Here is a 17,528-nt window from a genome sequence, read left to right as displayed (position 1 = left end):
TTGTATTTCTACCAATAAGGCATCGGAAAGCCGTTTCGCTGTCTTCACTATCAGCACTAGATAGTCAAGGGTGCATTTCCAAGATATGGAAGACCAATCACATCTGAATGCAAGGTCATGTAGAAAAATTCTTGGTGCATTGGAAACCCACAAGCCCTTTGGTGCCGTTTTTGACCTCAAATACTCAGTCATTATTATTTTAATGGACAAATCACCGGTGACTTCTGTCGATACTTATTCTTACCAGGGCATTACTTTTTCAGGTAATGGCTCATAGAGTCATGAAATTACCAATGTAAGGAATAAAATGGCTAGAAGTACCCAAGGCATTTTTAGATTTTCAGCTAAGTCGAGCTGTAGTCCGGTCAAGATGATAGCAATCTATAGGGCAAAGGTTTTCTCAATTGCAACATGTGGGGCTGGTGTTTGGGCACACCACAACAGTAAAGGTCTGCAGATGGAGAAAAACTCCTTCCTTAAACGCCTTCTTAGCCTGCCCACTTCAGCTTCTACTGACATTATACATAAAGAAGTAGGGCTTCAGCACCTCACGGATATAATTGCATCCCGCCCTTTAGTGCTCCTGAATTCTATATGGTCTAAAGAAGAAACAAGTTTTACAAAATCAATTATTTTAGATTGTTTTACACTGGATAATGCTATGCAGATCCCATCGTTAAGTCATATATGTTCATTGTACAGTAAAATATTTAAGATGTCAGTCCGGGCTAATGCTCAACAAGTAACATCACTTAGTAAGTTATTGATTAAAGATACCTTTACGAATTATAGGAGGGAAGCTCGCCTTGACTATGAGAGAAGGAAATCAACTGTAAAATTTTATCTGACACTAACATCTCAAGTGGGCTGTCAAGATTATCTCATTTATATTCCCAAACGTATGCATCGTTTTGTATTAGTCAGATTTAGAATGAGAATTGTCCATCATCTCGTTGCCTTCCCCAACCTGAAAACTTGTCCCTCGGACTCGACTCATTGCCCATGTGATGGTCATAGTAATCAGAACACTGTGCACTTTATGTTATTTTGTGGCTTTTGTTCTGGTTTTAGAAATAATTAGTTATAACCACTTTTGCTGGCGACTGGCAGTGGTTCATAACTTGCTGCAGTAAAATATGTATTTTAAGAAAAACAGTGGTTCCTGTGGGATATATACTTAATAATGATTTGAAAGACAAAGCAAAATTCGCATATATAGCAGGAGGTTATAGGTGGTGTCAAAGAGAAAGAAACCCAGATACACTGACTCTGTTGTTCAATAATTGTAGAGAAATAATTTGGTAAATGAATACTCAAATTTCATACACATACAAAAAGGTATTTAAAGTTGTGTAAAGTGTCCCAAGTGAAAATATGAACCAAAGCATATGTGACGTTTGTGAGACAATATGTGAGACATTTTGTTTGCAAAAGCGACCACGCCATATTTTCCAAATACATAGCATCTATATAATGAGTGCAAATTTCAATGGTTCTCTTTTTTTCAATTGTCGACGGCGTTTCAACCCTAATATGAATGTAGGGTCTCTTCAGGACCTACGGTGTTAGGGACATCTAGGAAGGTAGAAGAATACCCATGTGTTGGCTTAATTGCTATATTCAAAGAAATGGACTGAAAGTTACCTGGATTAGGAATTGCTGCGGTATTTGTGTGTTGCGTGCAAATCGTGTGTAGGTGAAAATAAAATTACTCCATAGGAAACGCAGCCGGGTTCTGTTTGAGAAGACAAAATAATTGTAGTACATGTTAAGGAAGGGTGGTGGGTTTTATTAAAGAAGGGATAGGAAAAGGAAAACACGCTATTGTATAGATTTACTGGAACCTAATATCACTTACCCCTAATGAGGGCGTGGACCTGGCAATTCTAGTAGGATATGCTTAATGGCTGTCCTCAGTGCTTCAAGACTTCACTTTCTGTGGGAAGGTGAAACAGTACGAGTGCGCTTAGTGCTGTATTTATGCATGGTAGGTATTATAGGAAGGTTAAAAAGGAAAATTCCCCAGAATTATTACCAACAGTAACTGATATCTCCGTTTCGCGGGTGCTCCCTGGCAGTATTCCGCAATTAGAGATGATTTCTGTAATATGAAATCAATACCCATCATTATATGTTCCAATAAAGCGTATCCCAACCGGGTAAAAAACGTATCTCAAATGGATAAAAATTTAAGCAGTGTATCTTTATAGATACCAAGGACGAGGGTACTTTCGAACCTTAAATTATGGATCAAACAGGTGGGACTGCTTCCATCAGTCCTCTCCGATACAATGGTGGCGACCGAGTGTATTTAAGCCGTCTCTAAGTTCCAGCTCCAACCGGAGGTACCTGCAGCGTGCACAGCAGCCGCCGCATACTGCTGCTAACAGTGGGCGCGTATTACGTAATACGTTGTCTGTTGTGCTTTGGTAAAACACAACCGCTAAGGTCAAGTTGTGATAATGTGCGCGTCAGGAATAGTGAAGCTTAATATAAAAGAAGCGAGAGGAAATGAAAAGGATGAACAAATTAATTAATGATAATAACAATAAATTAAAGGAATGTGGAAAAATTGAAAGAAAGAAGGGAAGAAGGACTTTAATGGTCATGTCAGGTCAACATTTCCGTGTGAACATTCGTGCATGCAATTCTGTTCTAACATGTTTTTTCTTAGTTTTCTCTAACTTGTCCAGCAATTGTTGCATAGGTAGTAGTAGTAGTACAAGCTTTATTCGAGAGAACTTCTCATAAAAGCACAACACAAAATCAGATACATTACAAATAAAAACAATTAATTCATACATCATTATATATACATGTTATAAAAAGCAGTTGTGCAAGCTCGTACAATACTAGACAATAAAAATTACACATAAAAAGTCCAAATTGCACTAAAACTACTTTTAAAAATTCATAAAGTTATGTAAGCCTACCTATCATCCTCCGCCTGATTGACCAGGCCCACCCCAGATATTTAGCCACTCCAAGGACAATCGACTCTTGGGTGGATGCGCATAGAATTCTCATAGCAACCACACTATGTCGTGTCCCAAGATTTTGACAAACTGGAGTCAGCCATACCCTCCTTGGTAACAAATAAGCATCGCACACAAATAGAAAATGGCCTAAACTTTCTGTAGGAGCTTTACACGCTGGGCAACATGTAGAGGTCGTACCCTGCCAGCCTCCAGTTAATATTTTTAGCGGGAGAGATCCAGACCTTAGCTGGAAGACTAACTTCCTGTCCAATGGGACAGTAATACTGTCCCAATAGTTTTCTAAAATAGGACAGATTTTAACTTCCAAGAAGCGACCAGCCATAGAGTCTGATCTTGTACCACTCAGAAAGCTGCTATCTACCCAGTCCCAGTAAAGAGACTTAAGGGCTTCTTTACTTGGAAAAACTTCCCCCTGGGGATTGGTCAAGAGGTTAGAAAGACCCAGTTTGATTAGCATGTCTCGTAAATTCTTTAGCCAGTCGATCTTATGAAAGTTGTCTTCCTTAATTATTGCCAAAAATCCATCTGCATAATGTTTAATCTCTGGAGTTGTCCAAAGACGTCTCCAGTACAGAATGGGGCGCAGTCGCGCTCTGTCTCTGATTGGTCGTCTACCTAGATCAAGGAACAGTGGAATTAGGGTTGTACTCTGGGGGACGCCTGTAATTCCTCTAAGGAATTTATTCTCTGATGTCTGCAGGGACGATAACTTTTCCCAGGCCCACAACTCTGCACCATATAGGGCAGCACCTAGGACCTTTGCATCATACACTATGAGAACAGGCTTGATGGGTTTAGTTTTAGATTTTCTGTGTTCCCCCCGCAGAGCCCCCGAAATTTGCTGATGTTTTAAAACTGTTTTGTCCAGGTGGTGTGACCAACCCTGGCCATCTGCGATTAAGACCCCTAAATATGTATACTCCCTAACCACCTCTAGCTTAGTATTGTTCAAGGATACCCTAGCATGGGCTTTATGGCGCGGGGAAAAGACCATTAACTTCGTCTTGCCCACGTTTACTTTTAAACCGTGCTCTTTACAAAAGTCATCGAATATGTTTAGGGCACGCTGTAAGCCCGCAGGAGTCTTAGACATTATTAGGGTGTCGTCAGCGAACATCAGGATCGGGACCCTGACGCCCGCTAGCGAAGGAGCATCTACACTGGCATCCAATAGCCTCCCCACGATCCCATTAATAAATAATGAAAAAAGTAGGGGTGCCATTGCACAGCCTTGGAGGACCCCCCTTTCTACCGGGAAATCTGATGTTGACTCACCGTTCCCACCCCACTGGACTCTGGCAAAATTACATTCATGTAATCGCATAATTAGGGTTAGGAGTTCAGCTGGGATGCCTAGTTTATGTAAGACCATCCATAGCTTGCACCTTGGTACCAAATCAAAGGCTGCCCGCAAGTCGACAAATGCAACATACAGGCAGCCTTTGCCAAGCAATACCGTCCTCCACCGCAAAATGGTGAAGCGGAAGACTTGGTCCATTGTGCTGGTGGCCCGCCTAAATCCCGCCTGGTAGGGGGAGAGAGCATTGTTATTCTCCACCCAGTCCATAAGCTGATTTACAACCATTTTCCCCACAACTTTTTGTATAGTAGCAATCAAGCTTATTGGCCTGTAATTGGCCGGGAGAGACCGGTCTCCTTTCTTGTAGATGGGTATAATAACGGCACCTTTCCACAGCTCTGGGACCACCCCTCCCTTAGCAATGGCATTACCTAGTAAAAAGACATACCTCGCCCATCTCTTCATGTCTTGTTTAAAGACATCCGAAGGTATCCCATCTAACCCAGGTGCCCTCCCACCTTGGACTGAGCAGATTGCTATTTCAACTTCCTTAAGGGAGAACAGGTTGTCAATAGCAAAGGCTGGTGGTATCACCTCCCCTATCCCGACCTTCTTTACTTCTGCATATTGTGGTCTAAAGTACTCTACCCAGGATTCTTCAGCTACATTATTATCAGGCCTGTCAGGGGTTCCGCCTCTACCCCACTTTATAATCTTCCAAAAATGCCTGGAATCCTTACTACTGGAAGCCTCCTTCAACTCTACCCAGTGCTCTTCATCCCATTTCCTCTTTGCTTGGGAGATGCTTATTTTATAGAGTTTCCTGGCTGCACTAATTGCAACCCTGTCTCTATCTCTAATGGCACAACCCAATGCCAATCTTGCTGACCTACAATCACGATTGAACCACCTGGCCACTTTAGTTTTTTTTTTTCCTTTGGTGCTTTGTGATTGCATAAAGTGCGGTTTTAGGAGACAGAAGAAGTTGTTATGAATGTCTGTAATATCCCTGGAACCAGGGATTGTAGGTTTTGCCACTTCCATAGAAGTAAGAGCCTTATCCACCTCAACGTTAATAAAGGTCATTGTTTCTTCATTTGCTAGTACCCTTGGCCATTTCAGCCTTCGCATATCGTTGGCCATGACTGGGGTTTGGTCATTTCTTGGGAGCATGTTATGGGGCCCAACATTCCACCATTTGTGGGTCACACAAAGGGGATTGTGATCACTTTCCAATCTACCCTTGATAACCATATCATGAACCCCCCGCCAGAGTGAAAGACTACATATTACATAATCTATTCTACTTCTACTATGACCATTGTCAAAAGTACAAGCACCCTCTTTGTCCCCTGCTGTCCTCCCATTTAGGGCTCTCAACCCATGCTCCATACACATGGCGTTTATTAACAGTATGTCCTTTGTCCACCGCTTGACAGGACTTAAACACAAAGATGGTACTCCCCATAGCATGTCCTCGTCATGCCCTAGGGGATCATTTGTACTCTCAAGAGGCTCGAAGGTCCTATTTAGATCCCCGGCTATTACTACTCTATTGCCTAGTGACTTAGTTTCTAAAAAAACGGACAATGCCTCTAAAATAGAAGAACTCCCTGAATAGGTACCTCTTGCATAAATATTATACAAATCAATCACATCCCGTTTTTCAGAGGACAGTCTTAACATTTGTATGTCACTAAGGCCCAAATCCAACATTTTAATGGATATACCCAGGTCCTGCTTTATCCATACTGTAAGCCCTCCCATAGGCCGACCCCTAGCCCCCCTAGATGCAGGAATTGAACAATTTAAATACCCTTGAAGGAAAACAGGGTCACAGGCCCATGTTTCCTGAAAGCAACACACATCAAACTCATTGATAAAATCTAACCAAATTTGTGATTCTAGCTTGTTGCCCAGCCCAGCAATATTCCAAGAAAAAAACTTGCCAAAAGTAAACCCATCCCCACATGCTGTGTTTATATTAGAGCATGATTGGTGGTTCATTAAGCTTTCATCATCATTCCCAACCAGTCTCCCAATTTTCCTCGTACTACCCCCATCCATATCATTATCAACATTTTCGATTAATATGGGTACCTCCCCTGCTCCATCATTGATACCTACTTCCCCACGACTTCCCACCATATTCGAGATCTCATTACCAACGTTCATAACATTTGCCGTTAAACCAACATTTGAATCAAGTTCAACACAATCCCATTGTTGATTCCTGGTGTTTCCTCCCCTACTAGTATTCATGTAATCAAGGGTCTGTCAACATCCCCACCTTTGATCTTGCCATCCACCAGGGGGATTATGATTTGGGCCAGTGATATAATTATGGCGTTGTAACAGTGGCGCTGGTGTAATAATCCCTGGCCATAGAAGACTAGAGGGGCAATTTTGCTCATTGAGCAGACTAGACGAAACACTGGTAGGACATGGATAAAAAAAAGTAAGGTCCACAATGCCAATTCCTCCACTATTTGTGCCCCATCCCTGTCTTGTTATCCATCCTGCCACCCTTGGATCTTGAAAGTTGACCACGATACAGTCCCCCCCCAGGCTTTTGGTAGTAGAGCCTATCCAATCTATTCTCCTTACCCCCAGTATTAGTCCATCGACTTCCCCTGGTAGAGGCCGATTCACCCTTAGCTAGTGCATGACCTTGTTTTTAAGCATCTGGAAGGTCTCTCTCTGGCCCGTTAAAAGTGATGGAACATTTATAAGAACTATTACAAAGGGGAAGGAATCTGGGGTAAGGTTCATGGGGGGTTTCTTATGAGGTGGCTTTATCGGGGGTGGTAAGGACGGTCTGGGAACTATAGGAACAGGTCGGGATATAGGTTTGTTTGTTATAACCTGGTTGCTAATTAGTGGGGCAGATGATAGAGCAGTGCCCATCTTAGTACACGCATTACCCCCTGCTCCAGTAGTAACCAAAGAGTTTAAACTGAGCGGAGGTTGTTGCGCCGCAGTCTGTGATGGAGTTACAATATTAGGAGAATTTTTAGCGGGTCCCGATGGTACTAGGTCAAGAGGCTTAAGTGGTCTCTTCACACCCGCTCTTCCTGTCTTAGGTGGTAATGGAGAATTTGTTTGTTGCCTTCGTCCCTTGTCTTGTGATGCGCATTGAGTAGTATTCTGGGACTTGCTACTTTCATCCAACCTTGCCTGGGCTTTAATTAATGCCTTGGTTGAGAAAAAATTATCTAATGTTACCTGCTCAAAGTGGTCTAGCCGGTCAGAAAGCTTGCTGATTCGTTCCTCTAATGGGAGCAGAATTGACCGCAACAACCTTTCTAAGTCAGGAAGCAAATTACAGGGAAGTGGCAGTTTATCTGCCGTTACCAACCCAGTGTCTAAAGGATTAGTAGTACTATGATCTGGGCTGTCTAATAGTACAACCTCCCCCTCATGTATAATTTCCCTACTACGGCTTAGTTCCGTGACAGCTTTGCTGGAGCAGGTACTTTTATTTACTTTTCTAAGTTTGTGTGGGGGTTTTACTGAATAACATTTTCTAGGTACAGTAGTCCTTTTCCTTTTTGATCCAGATTTAAGTTGGGCCAAGGAAACCTGAGCACATACATCTACTGCACATGTTGTAGAGTTTTTATGACTCACACAAGATAAGAACGGGTCGGCTACAGTGCCCTGGTTCTCTTCGTTGGTGGTAGCTTCTTGACATATTTCAGCTACAACAGGCAAGTTTAGTGAGGACAAGGGAGTTACCAATGCTGGGTAGGTTTGTACAGAGCGCTTATCTATAGGGTTTTTTAGAAGTTCAATAGATAATCTTCGCTCAGCACGCCTCTCTGCAAGCGTTATTTCTTTATCAATAACCTGAGCCGGGCGGTTAAAAAATGTATCTATCGGACCAATAACTATTGGCCCAGCCTCAGCTGATGGAGTCATTACAACAATACTATTTGAGGAATCCGACATACCTTATAGTAGCCCACCCTATTTACAAAACTTACTAATAAGTACTTATCTAGCACAGCAATATGCTTGAAAATATCGAATCCGTTAGTGTCAATGTCAGAGGGCTGGCCCAGCCCGTCCTCCTCCGGCCCTGGACGGCCACAGACGGTCCCGCCCTTGTCCCGGGCTTCTCCCGGGCACGCTCCCGCGCAGCGGGACACGGCTGCTACTGATATACAAACCAGGAGGAGAAGCCTGCAGGGAGAGCGTCCCAGGTGGTAGCGGTTGGGGGTTGCTGGCGCTCCTGGGACTTGTAGTCCTGCGCCGCAACACGCTCGCAGCCCTGAAGGTTCAACCTCCCACAAAAAACCCCACACGAAGCGGGACCCGCGCAGCGGGTTCCGCGAGCAGTTAGCAAGAGGGCAGTTAGGATGCAGGCAAAAGGTACAAACAGCAGTCCAGGGTCCCACCTCCAGGCACAGCAATTACCAAAGTGATTGTTGCATAGGACTTGTACTGTTATTTGGTAAACTAGTAAACAAAGATGGGCCGCTAGTAATTCTAGCAATATAATCCTCAGTGTATAATGGTGCCTCTCTCTCTGACATCTCAACCCCATGTGAAAGAAGATAACCATATATGTACTAGAGGGTATAAGAAAAAATCCAGTATGGATAGATCCCTTGAGATGCAACCACCGCACGAAAAGACGTAAAAGAAAGACAAGGGAACCCCACTCATGACGGAACCAGGGTAATTAAGTATTTTAAGAAAAACAGTGGTTCCTGTGGGCTAGATACTTAATAATAATTTTAAAGACAAAGCGAAATTTGCATAGATAACCAGATGCACTGACTCTGTTGTTCAATAATTGTATTGAGAAATAATTTGGTAAATGAATACTCAAATTTCATACATATACAAAAAGGTATTTACAGTTGTGTAAAGTGTCCCAAGTGAAAATACGAACCAAAGCATATAAGTGACGTTTTTGAGACAATATGTGCAAGGTTTCAAAAAAACTTTTTGTTTACAAAAGCGACCACTCCATATTTTCCAAATACATAGCATCTATATAATGATGGAGTGCAAATTTCAATGGTTTTCTTTTTTTCAATTGTCGATGGCGTTTTGGCCCTAATATGGATGTAGGGTCTCTTCAGGACCTAAAGTGTTAGGGATATCTAGGAACCCGTAGGTCCGAGGGAGGGAGTCAGGAGGAGACAGAGAGACCGAGACAGAAAGAGGGAGACGAAGAGGAAGGAAGACAGAGACAGACATAGGGAGACAGAGGGAGAGAGAGACAGAGAGAGGGAGACAGAGAGAGGGAGACAGAGGGAGGGAGACAGAGGGTGAGCGACAGAGAGAGACAGAGGGAGGGAGATAGATGGAGGGAGTCAGGGGAGACAAAGAGAGGGAGACAGAGAGAGGGAGAAAGAGAGAGAGAGTGAGAAAAAGAGAGGGAGACAGAGAGGGAGGGAGACAGAGGGAGACATAGAGAGGGAGTCATGGGGAGACAGAGAGAGGGAGACAGAGAGAGGGAGATGGAGAGGATGGGAGACAGAGACAGACAGAGGGAGAGGTAGACAGAGAGAGGGAGACAGGGGGAGACAGAGAGAGGGAGACAGAGAGAGAGACAGAGAGAGGGAGACAGAGAGAGGGAGACAGAGGGAGGGAGACAGAGAGAGGGAAACAGAGAAGGAGGGAGACAGAGAGGTAGAGAGAGGGATGGAGACCGAGAGGGAGGGAGACAGAAAGGGAAGCAGAGGGAGACCGGGGGAGGGAGTCAGGGGGAGACAGAGGGAGGGAGAGGGAGACAGGGAGAGAGAGACAGAGAGAGGGAGACAGAGAGAGGGATGGAGACACGGGAAGGGAGATAGGGGGAGGGAGACAGAGGGAGAGAGACAGAAGAAGGAAGACAAAGGGGGGAGACAAGGGAGGGAGACAGAGGAAGGGAGACAGAGACAGACAGAGAGAGACAGAGGGAGACAGAGAGAGGGAGAGGGAGGTAGACAGAGGGAGGGAGAGGGAGGGAGGGAGACAGAGGGAGGGAGACAGAGACAGACAGAGGGAGAGGGAGACAGAGAGAGAGGGAGACAGAGAGAGGGAGAGGGAGACTGAGGGGGAGGGAGACAGAGGGGGGAGAGAGACAGAGGGAGGGAGAAAGAGAGAGGGAGACAGAGAGGGAGGGAGACAGAGGGAGGAAGTCAGGGGGAGACAGAGGGAGGGAGAGGGAGACAAATAGAGAGAGACAGAGAGAGGGAGACAGACAGAGGGAGACAGACAGAGGGAGAGGGAGACAGAGAGAGGGAGACAGAGAGAGGGAGACAGAGAGAGGGAGACAGACGGAGGGAGACAGAGGGAGACAGAGAGAGGGAGACAGGGAGACAGAGGGGGAGTCAGGGGGAGACAGGAGTAGTCAGGGGAGACAGAAGGAGAGAGAGGGAGACAGAGAGAGGGAGACAGAGGGAGACAGACAGAGGGAGACAGATGGAGGGAGACAGACAGAGGGAGACAGACGGAGGGAGACAGGCGGAGGGAGAGGGAGGGAGACAGAGAGAGGGAGTCAGGGGGAGACAGAGGGAGAGAGAGGGTGACAGAGAGAGGGAGACAGAGAGAGGGAGATAGAGAGAGGGAGACAGAGAGAGGGAGACAGAGGAAGGAAGACAAAGGGGGAGACAAGGGAGGGAGACAGAGGAAGGGAGACAGAGACAGACAGAGAGAGACAGAGGGAGACAGAGAGAGGGAGAGGGAGGAAGACAGAGGGAGGGAGAGGGAGGGAGGGAGACAGAGGGAGGGAGACAGAGACAGACAGAGGGAGAGGGAGACAGAGAGAGAGGGAGACAGAGAGAGGGAGAGGGAGACTGAGGGGGAGGGAGACAGAGGGGGGAGAGAGACAGAGGGAGGGAGAAAGAGAGAGGGAGACAGAGAGGGAGGGAGACAGAGGGAGGAAGTCAGGGGGAGACAGAGGGAGACAAAGAGAGGGAGACAGAGAGAGGGAGACAGAGGAAGGGAGATAGGGGGAGGGAGACAGAGGGAGAGAGACAGAAGAAGGAAGACAAAGGGGGGAGACAAGGGAGGGAGACAGAGGAAGGGAGACAGAGACAGACAGAGAGAGACAGAGGGAGACAGAGAGAGGGAGAGGGAGGTAGACAGAGGGAGGGAGAGGGAGGGAGGTGTAGTGTGTTTATCTAAGGACCTGTATCGATACTCCAATTTCTGACCCTTGTCCGGTTATAAGTCACTAATATCCATACAACGGCACAGAAACCCGTTTCATAAATTAGTCATAGCGCATGCTGTCACATTAAGCAAGCACTATTCCTCCAGCCCCCTAGAAAGCACACCGAGTTCTCTAAACAAACCAAGCCTCCAGCAAACCTGGGAAATCCCCCGCTGCTATTGTTTTGATTTCGTTCGAGAACTCCTGTAAAGAATGTAAGAACGACCAGTTCTTAATGACATCCTTATTGACGTATTATGTCCATCCTTACGTCAAACCCGGCACCTCTCAGGTATAAATATACCGACGCTGCCCTAAGTAAAGACACGGTGGTGATGAGCTTGGAGCAGCGACTACTTGCCGGAGAGCCCAGCTGATGCGAGAGCCCACGGATGCTGCCCCTCCCCTTTTGACGCGCTGAGAAAGACGCTGTCTTTTCTCTTGCCGAGAAATCCAGCCTCCAGTGTTTCCAGCCCACCTTCGCGGGTGACTGGGATACCAAGTCCTGAGAAAGAGATACCAGACCTCCTGCCTTCTAAATCCCAGGTACTGAACTGACTAAACCCTTATAGAGAATTCTTGAGTCAGATTCTTGGCAAAACAAACTTAACTTAAACTGCTACTTACTTACTCCCTCCCATGTATTAGGCTTAGGTCAGGTACACCGGGGTAGGCGTAGTTAGAAGCACCAGTTGAGTACGATTAGTCAATGTATATATGTATGTATATCTTTTATCCATTTTAAAGTATCATATGGCTCAGAAACCATATCAATGCTTTTACAGTATTATTTTATACTCCTGCTTTTACTGTATGCACTTTACTTAACTATAAGTATTGCAATTATAGCGATTCATTTCTCTTGTATGAGAACAGAGACTGATCAATAAATAACACCTTTTATTGAACACGCCCGTCTCTTCTTTTCTCTACAATCTGGTGAAACTAAGTATGCACGTATTGACTGAGTAAAATAGCTGTCTTTTGTTTTCACACGAGATATACTCTTGATCAGGGAGAGCAAAGTTGTCATGCTCTATGGTTGTCAGAAACTAAATCCCTTCTTGTCTATCCAGGGAGGTTAAACTCCTCCTCGCCTATTCGAGAAAGTTTCTAGTGAACTCTGAGCTAGCTGGCACACAAAACCTAAGTCTAATATCGTCAGTAGAAGACCTAGTTAACCTCTGTCCTACGTCTATACTATTGAAGATATTATTCCAATGCGCAGAGCCTATTGGGATAATAGGAACTAAACTACAGAAGGAGACAGAGGGAGGGAGACAGAGACAGACAGAGGGAGAGGGAGACAGAGGGAGAGGGAGAGGGAGAGGGAGACTGAGGGGGAGGGACACAGAGGGAGGGAGAAAGAGAGAGGGAGACAGAGAGGGAGGGAGGCAGAGGGAGGAAGTCAGGGGGAGACAGAGGGAGGGAGAGGGAGACAAAGAGAGGGAGACAGAGAGAGGGAGACAGACAGAGGGAGACAGACAGAGGGAGAGGGAGACAGAGAGAGGGAGACAGAGAGAGGGAGACAGGAGAGGGAGACAGACGGAGGGAGACAGAGGGAGACAGAGAGGGGAGACAGAGAGAGGGAGACAGAGAGGGAGACAGGGAGACAGAGGGGGGAGTCAGGGGGAGACAGGAGTAGTCAGGGGAGACAGAAGGAGGGAGAGGGAGACAGAGAGAGGGAGACCGAGGGAGACAGACAGAGGGAGACAGACGGAGGGAGACAGACGGAGGGAGAGGGAGGGAGACAGAGAGAGGGAGTCAGGGGGAGACAGAGGGAGACAGAGGGAGACAGAGAGAGGGAGACAGAGAGAGGGAGATAGAGAGAGGGAGACAGAGAGAGGGAGACAGAGAGAGGGAGTCAGGGGGGACAGAGGGAGGGAGAGAAAGACAGAGAGAGGGAGACAGAGAGAAGGAGACAGAGAGAGGGAGTCAGCGAGAGAGAGAGTCAGAGGGAGGGAGACATCGAAAGGGAGACAGACAGAGAGGAAGACAGATCGAGAGGGAGACAGAGAGGGAGGGAGAAGGAGGGCGGGAGACAGAGGGAGGGAGACAGAGGGAGGCAGAGAGAGGGAGACAGAGAAGAAGGGAGACAGAGCGAGGGAGTCAGGGGGAGACAGAGGGAGGGAGAGGGAGACAGAGAGAGGGAGACAGAGAGAGAGACAGAAAGAGAGAGACAGAGAGAGGGAGACAGGCAGAGGGAGACAGACAGAGGGAGACAGACAGAGAGAGACAGAGGAAGGGAGATAGCGGGAGGGAGACAGAGGGAGGGACACAGAAGAAAAGAGACAAACGGGGGGAGACAAGGGAGGGAGACAGAGGAAGGGAGACAGAGACAGACAGAGAGAGACAGAGGGAGACAAAGAGAGAAGGAGACAGAGAGAAGGGGAGAGGGAGGTAGACAGAGGGAGCGAGAGGGAGGGAGACAGAGGAAGGGAGACAGACAGACAGAGAGAGACAAAGGAAGAGGGAGATAGAGGGAGAGGGAGACAGCGAGAGGGAGAGGAAGGTAGACAGAGGGAGAAAAAGGGGGAGGGAGACAGAGACAGACAGAGGGAGACAGAGAGAGACAGAGAGAGGGAGAGGGAATTAGACAGAGGGAGACAGAGGGGGAGGGAGACAGAGGGGGAGGGAGACAGAGGGAGGGAGACAGAGAGAGGGAGACAGAGAGGGAGGAAGACAGAGGGAGGGAGTCAGGAGGAGAGAGAGGGAGGGAGAGGGAGACAAAGAGGGGGAGACAGAGAGAGGGAGACAGACAGGGGGAGGGAGAGGGAGACAGAGAGAGGGAGACGGAGGGAGGTGGAGGGAGGGAGACAGAGACAGAGAGAGGGAGACAGAAAGAGGGAGACAGAGAGGGAGGGAGACAGAGACAGAAAGAGGGAAACAGAGACAGGGAGAGGGAGACAGAGGGGGGAGACAAAGATAGGGAGACAGGGAGACAGACAGAGGGAGACAGATGGAGGGAGACAGACGGAGGGAGACAGAGGGAGGGAGACAGAGGGAGGCAGACAGAGAGAGGGAGACAGAGAGAGGGAGAGGGAGACAGAGGGGGGAGACAGAGAGAGGGAGACAGGGAGACAGACAGAGGGAGACAGATGGAGGGAGACAGACGGAGGGATACAGAGGGAGGGAGACAGAGGGAGGCAGACAGAGAGAGGGAGACAGAGAGAGGGAGACAGAGAGAGGGAGACAGACAGAGGGAGACAGACAGAGAGCGGGAGACAGAGAGAGGGAGTCAGGGGGGACAGAGGGAGGGAGAGGGAGACAGAGAGAGGAGACAGAGGGAGGGAGTCAGCAGGAGGGAGACCGAAGGAGGGAGACTGTGTGAGGGAGACAGACCGAGAGGGAGACAGACCGAGAGGGAGACAGCGAGGGAGGGAGAGGGAGGGAGAGAGAGGGAGGGGAGACAGAGGGAGGGAGAGATACAGAGGGAAACAGAGAGGGGGAGACATAGAGAGGGAGACAGAGAGGGGGAGACAGAGGGAGGGAGTCAGGGGAGACAGAGGGAGGGAGAGGGAGACAGAGAGAGGGAGACAGAGAGAGAGACAGAGACAGAGAGACAGAGAGAGGGAGACAGACAGAGGGAGACAGAGGGAGAGGGACACAGAGAGAGAGGGAGAGAGAGAGGGAGGGAGACAGAGGGAGGGATACAGAGGGAGGAAGACAGAGGGAGGGAGACAGACAGAGGGAGGAGGGTGACAGAGGCAGGGAGACAGATAGAGGGAGGCAGACGTAGACAGAGGGAGAGAGACAGAGAAGGGGACAGAGAGAGGGAGGGAGACAGAGAGAGAGGGTGGGAGGGAGACAGACAGAGTGAGTGAGACAGAGGGAGACAGAGAATGACAGAAAGAGAGGGGGAGCGAGAGAGAGAGAAAGATAGATAGAGAGAGGGAGGGAGAGAGAGGGGGGGAGAGAGAGAGAGAGAGAGAGAGAGAGAGAGAGAGAGAGAGAGAGATGTGTGTATTCCGGGTCTGGTGGCTCAGTGGACGAAGGTGTCCACTGCAGAGACTTGTTTTCAACCTCATGGTCGCGGTTTTTTTTTGTTGCTCCAGCCCCTCCCCCACAGACCCCGCCCCCACCGATGCGGCCCTAGGCCACAAACCACACTGTAAAGTTGGCCCTCGAGAGAAAGTTTGTGAGTATCCATATCTTAGTGAAGCAGCTAGAGCAGCCTCTAGGCCAGACTTAAACATAGTAACTGAAGCCAAAATATTTCATAGCTGACATCGAGGCTAAACATTTTGTCAGAATTGTAAATATTCTATTGTAAAATAAAATGTCTATTTGTTTGCAGATACTTGCACTCCGGAAGTTCTATTTTCGCAATCACTGGAACAAGTTTGATTTTGGCGTTCTGATAATTGGTGCAGCAGAGATGCTGACAGAGTGGCTCTTAGTAATGATGGGTGTAGCTAGAAACCCCATCATTAAATCCATTTTAAAAGCTTTACGATTGCTTCGCCTGATAAGAGCTCTTCGTCTCATAAAGGTAAAACTTCTTTCATTATTTTCATATGTTGTATTTTTCATATGTAAAAACAGGCTTCTTTCACATTAATTGTTCTTTACTCTAATGTAGTGACTGCGTTCCTGAACTTAGGGGAATGTCCTAGAACTATTGTTATATAAGAGAGAGTAATAGTTACACCATGAGCTCAATAACCTCATATCAACTACGCAGTTAAAATAGCATTTGTATATTTGTGTGTCAATTTATATAGTTTTTAACTATGCTAGGGTATTGGGAGAGGTGGAAGAGAAGGGGTCTAGGGGGGTGTGTGGCGTGGGGATATACGACTTTCAGCAGTGCTTAATTTGTAAATTAGGTGGGGCTCTCGTGAAGAGGACACTGCAGCTTGCGCCACACATTGCCCCTGCCATGCTGCCAATTATAGTAACAACACAACTACTAACGATCACACTCCTACTATTGTGATAATTCGGACTATTTCAGACCTCCAAAGCTATAAGAATGACTGGGCAGCACGTTAAAGTCATTGTTAATGCATAGTGTATTAATAATTACCTTTTGTTGTGGTCATCTCGAAATTAGCCATAAAGTGCCACCTTGTGGCAGACTGTCACAAGCACCGGTGTAGCCAATGAAGTGCCGGTGCCGAGCACTAGAAACCACCGGCTCAAATTAGGCACCTGAGTAACAAGTAGGGGTAGAAGGCAGTTGGAGCTGTGAAGCTGAGAAGTTCAGTAATTGTATTAATTATTCTAACCACTGGTTGATTACCAAGTAATGTGGCAGCAATGTTTGAAGAGATGGGTCTTCAGCTTTTTTTGTAAGTGGAAGATAGACGATCTTGTTTGAACTGGGAGAGAATATAACTCCAGATCATGGTGAGTAGCAATGGAACCCCTGGTTTCTATTGTTCTCTTTCCTGCACTTTCTGGTTTCAAGCTCGGCTTGGTTGCTCTTGCTGCGGGACTTCCAAAGGCTTTCATACTTCCTAATATTATTTTCAGGCTCGGAGCATCGCTCAAAATGACTATCTGGCAGATAACACAGCTGGTTCTGAATGTACTTTCGCTGGCAGAGAGCCAACAGAGTTTCTGAGTTTAAGTGTGAATTTGTTGTGAGGAGGCTTGCCTAACAGCCAATAGAGCGGGGCACACTATAGCAGAGTTCTTCAAACTGTGGGGCTTAATGGATCATCGTGAGGGGAATGGTGGAGGAGGGGAGAGGGAGGCCACACTCTGGCCAAGAGAAGCATCATGCTGATATCAGTGCTTAGTTTTAGGTGATAAATCGTGAGTGTCAGTAAGATATCCTGTAATGGGCCAGTAAGACATCCTGTAATGGGCCAGTAAGACACCCTGTAATGGGCCAGTTCTCACAACTTTTGTCACCTGCTTCTCCTTTGCACCTGTGCCTCAGTCTCATCTTCAGTGAGGTTGTGGCTGGCAGGTGGCAGACTTAGAAGCAAGGCCTGCACTCAGGGTTACTGTCCGAGCAATCGAGGAGCCGGAGGGCAGGTGTTCTGTGCTCACTTGCCCACATGGGGTAATTACATAAAAGCCAACCTCAGGGGCAACAAGGCTTCTCACAAGCTCCACCCCTCTC

At 47.2% G+C, this 17,528-nt stretch overlaps 1 protein-coding gene across 1 annotated transcript in view; it reads left to right on the top strand.

The window, feature by feature from the left end:
- Positions 1–17,528, top strand: part of LOC144823935 (sperm-specific sodium:proton exchanger-like) — a 5,382,759-nt gene that overhangs the window by 3,520,790 nt on the left and 1,844,441 nt on the right. Inside the window, exon 13 of the mRNA XM_078682869.1 lies at positions 15,750–15,944. Coding sequence (XP_078538995.1) covers positions 15,750–15,944 — 195 coding nt within the window. The remainder of the gene's footprint in view (positions 1–15,749; positions 15,945–17,528) is intronic.

Source organism: Lissotriton helveticus, chromosome 3_1, assembly GCF_964261635.1.
Source record: "Lissotriton helveticus chromosome 3_1, aLisHel1.1, whole genome shotgun sequence".
Classification (NCBI taxonomy): Eukaryota; Metazoa; Chordata; class Amphibia; order Caudata; family Salamandridae; genus Lissotriton; species Lissotriton helveticus.
Note: the sequence above shows the minus strand (reverse complement) of the source record. Positions and strands in the feature narration are given on the sequence as shown.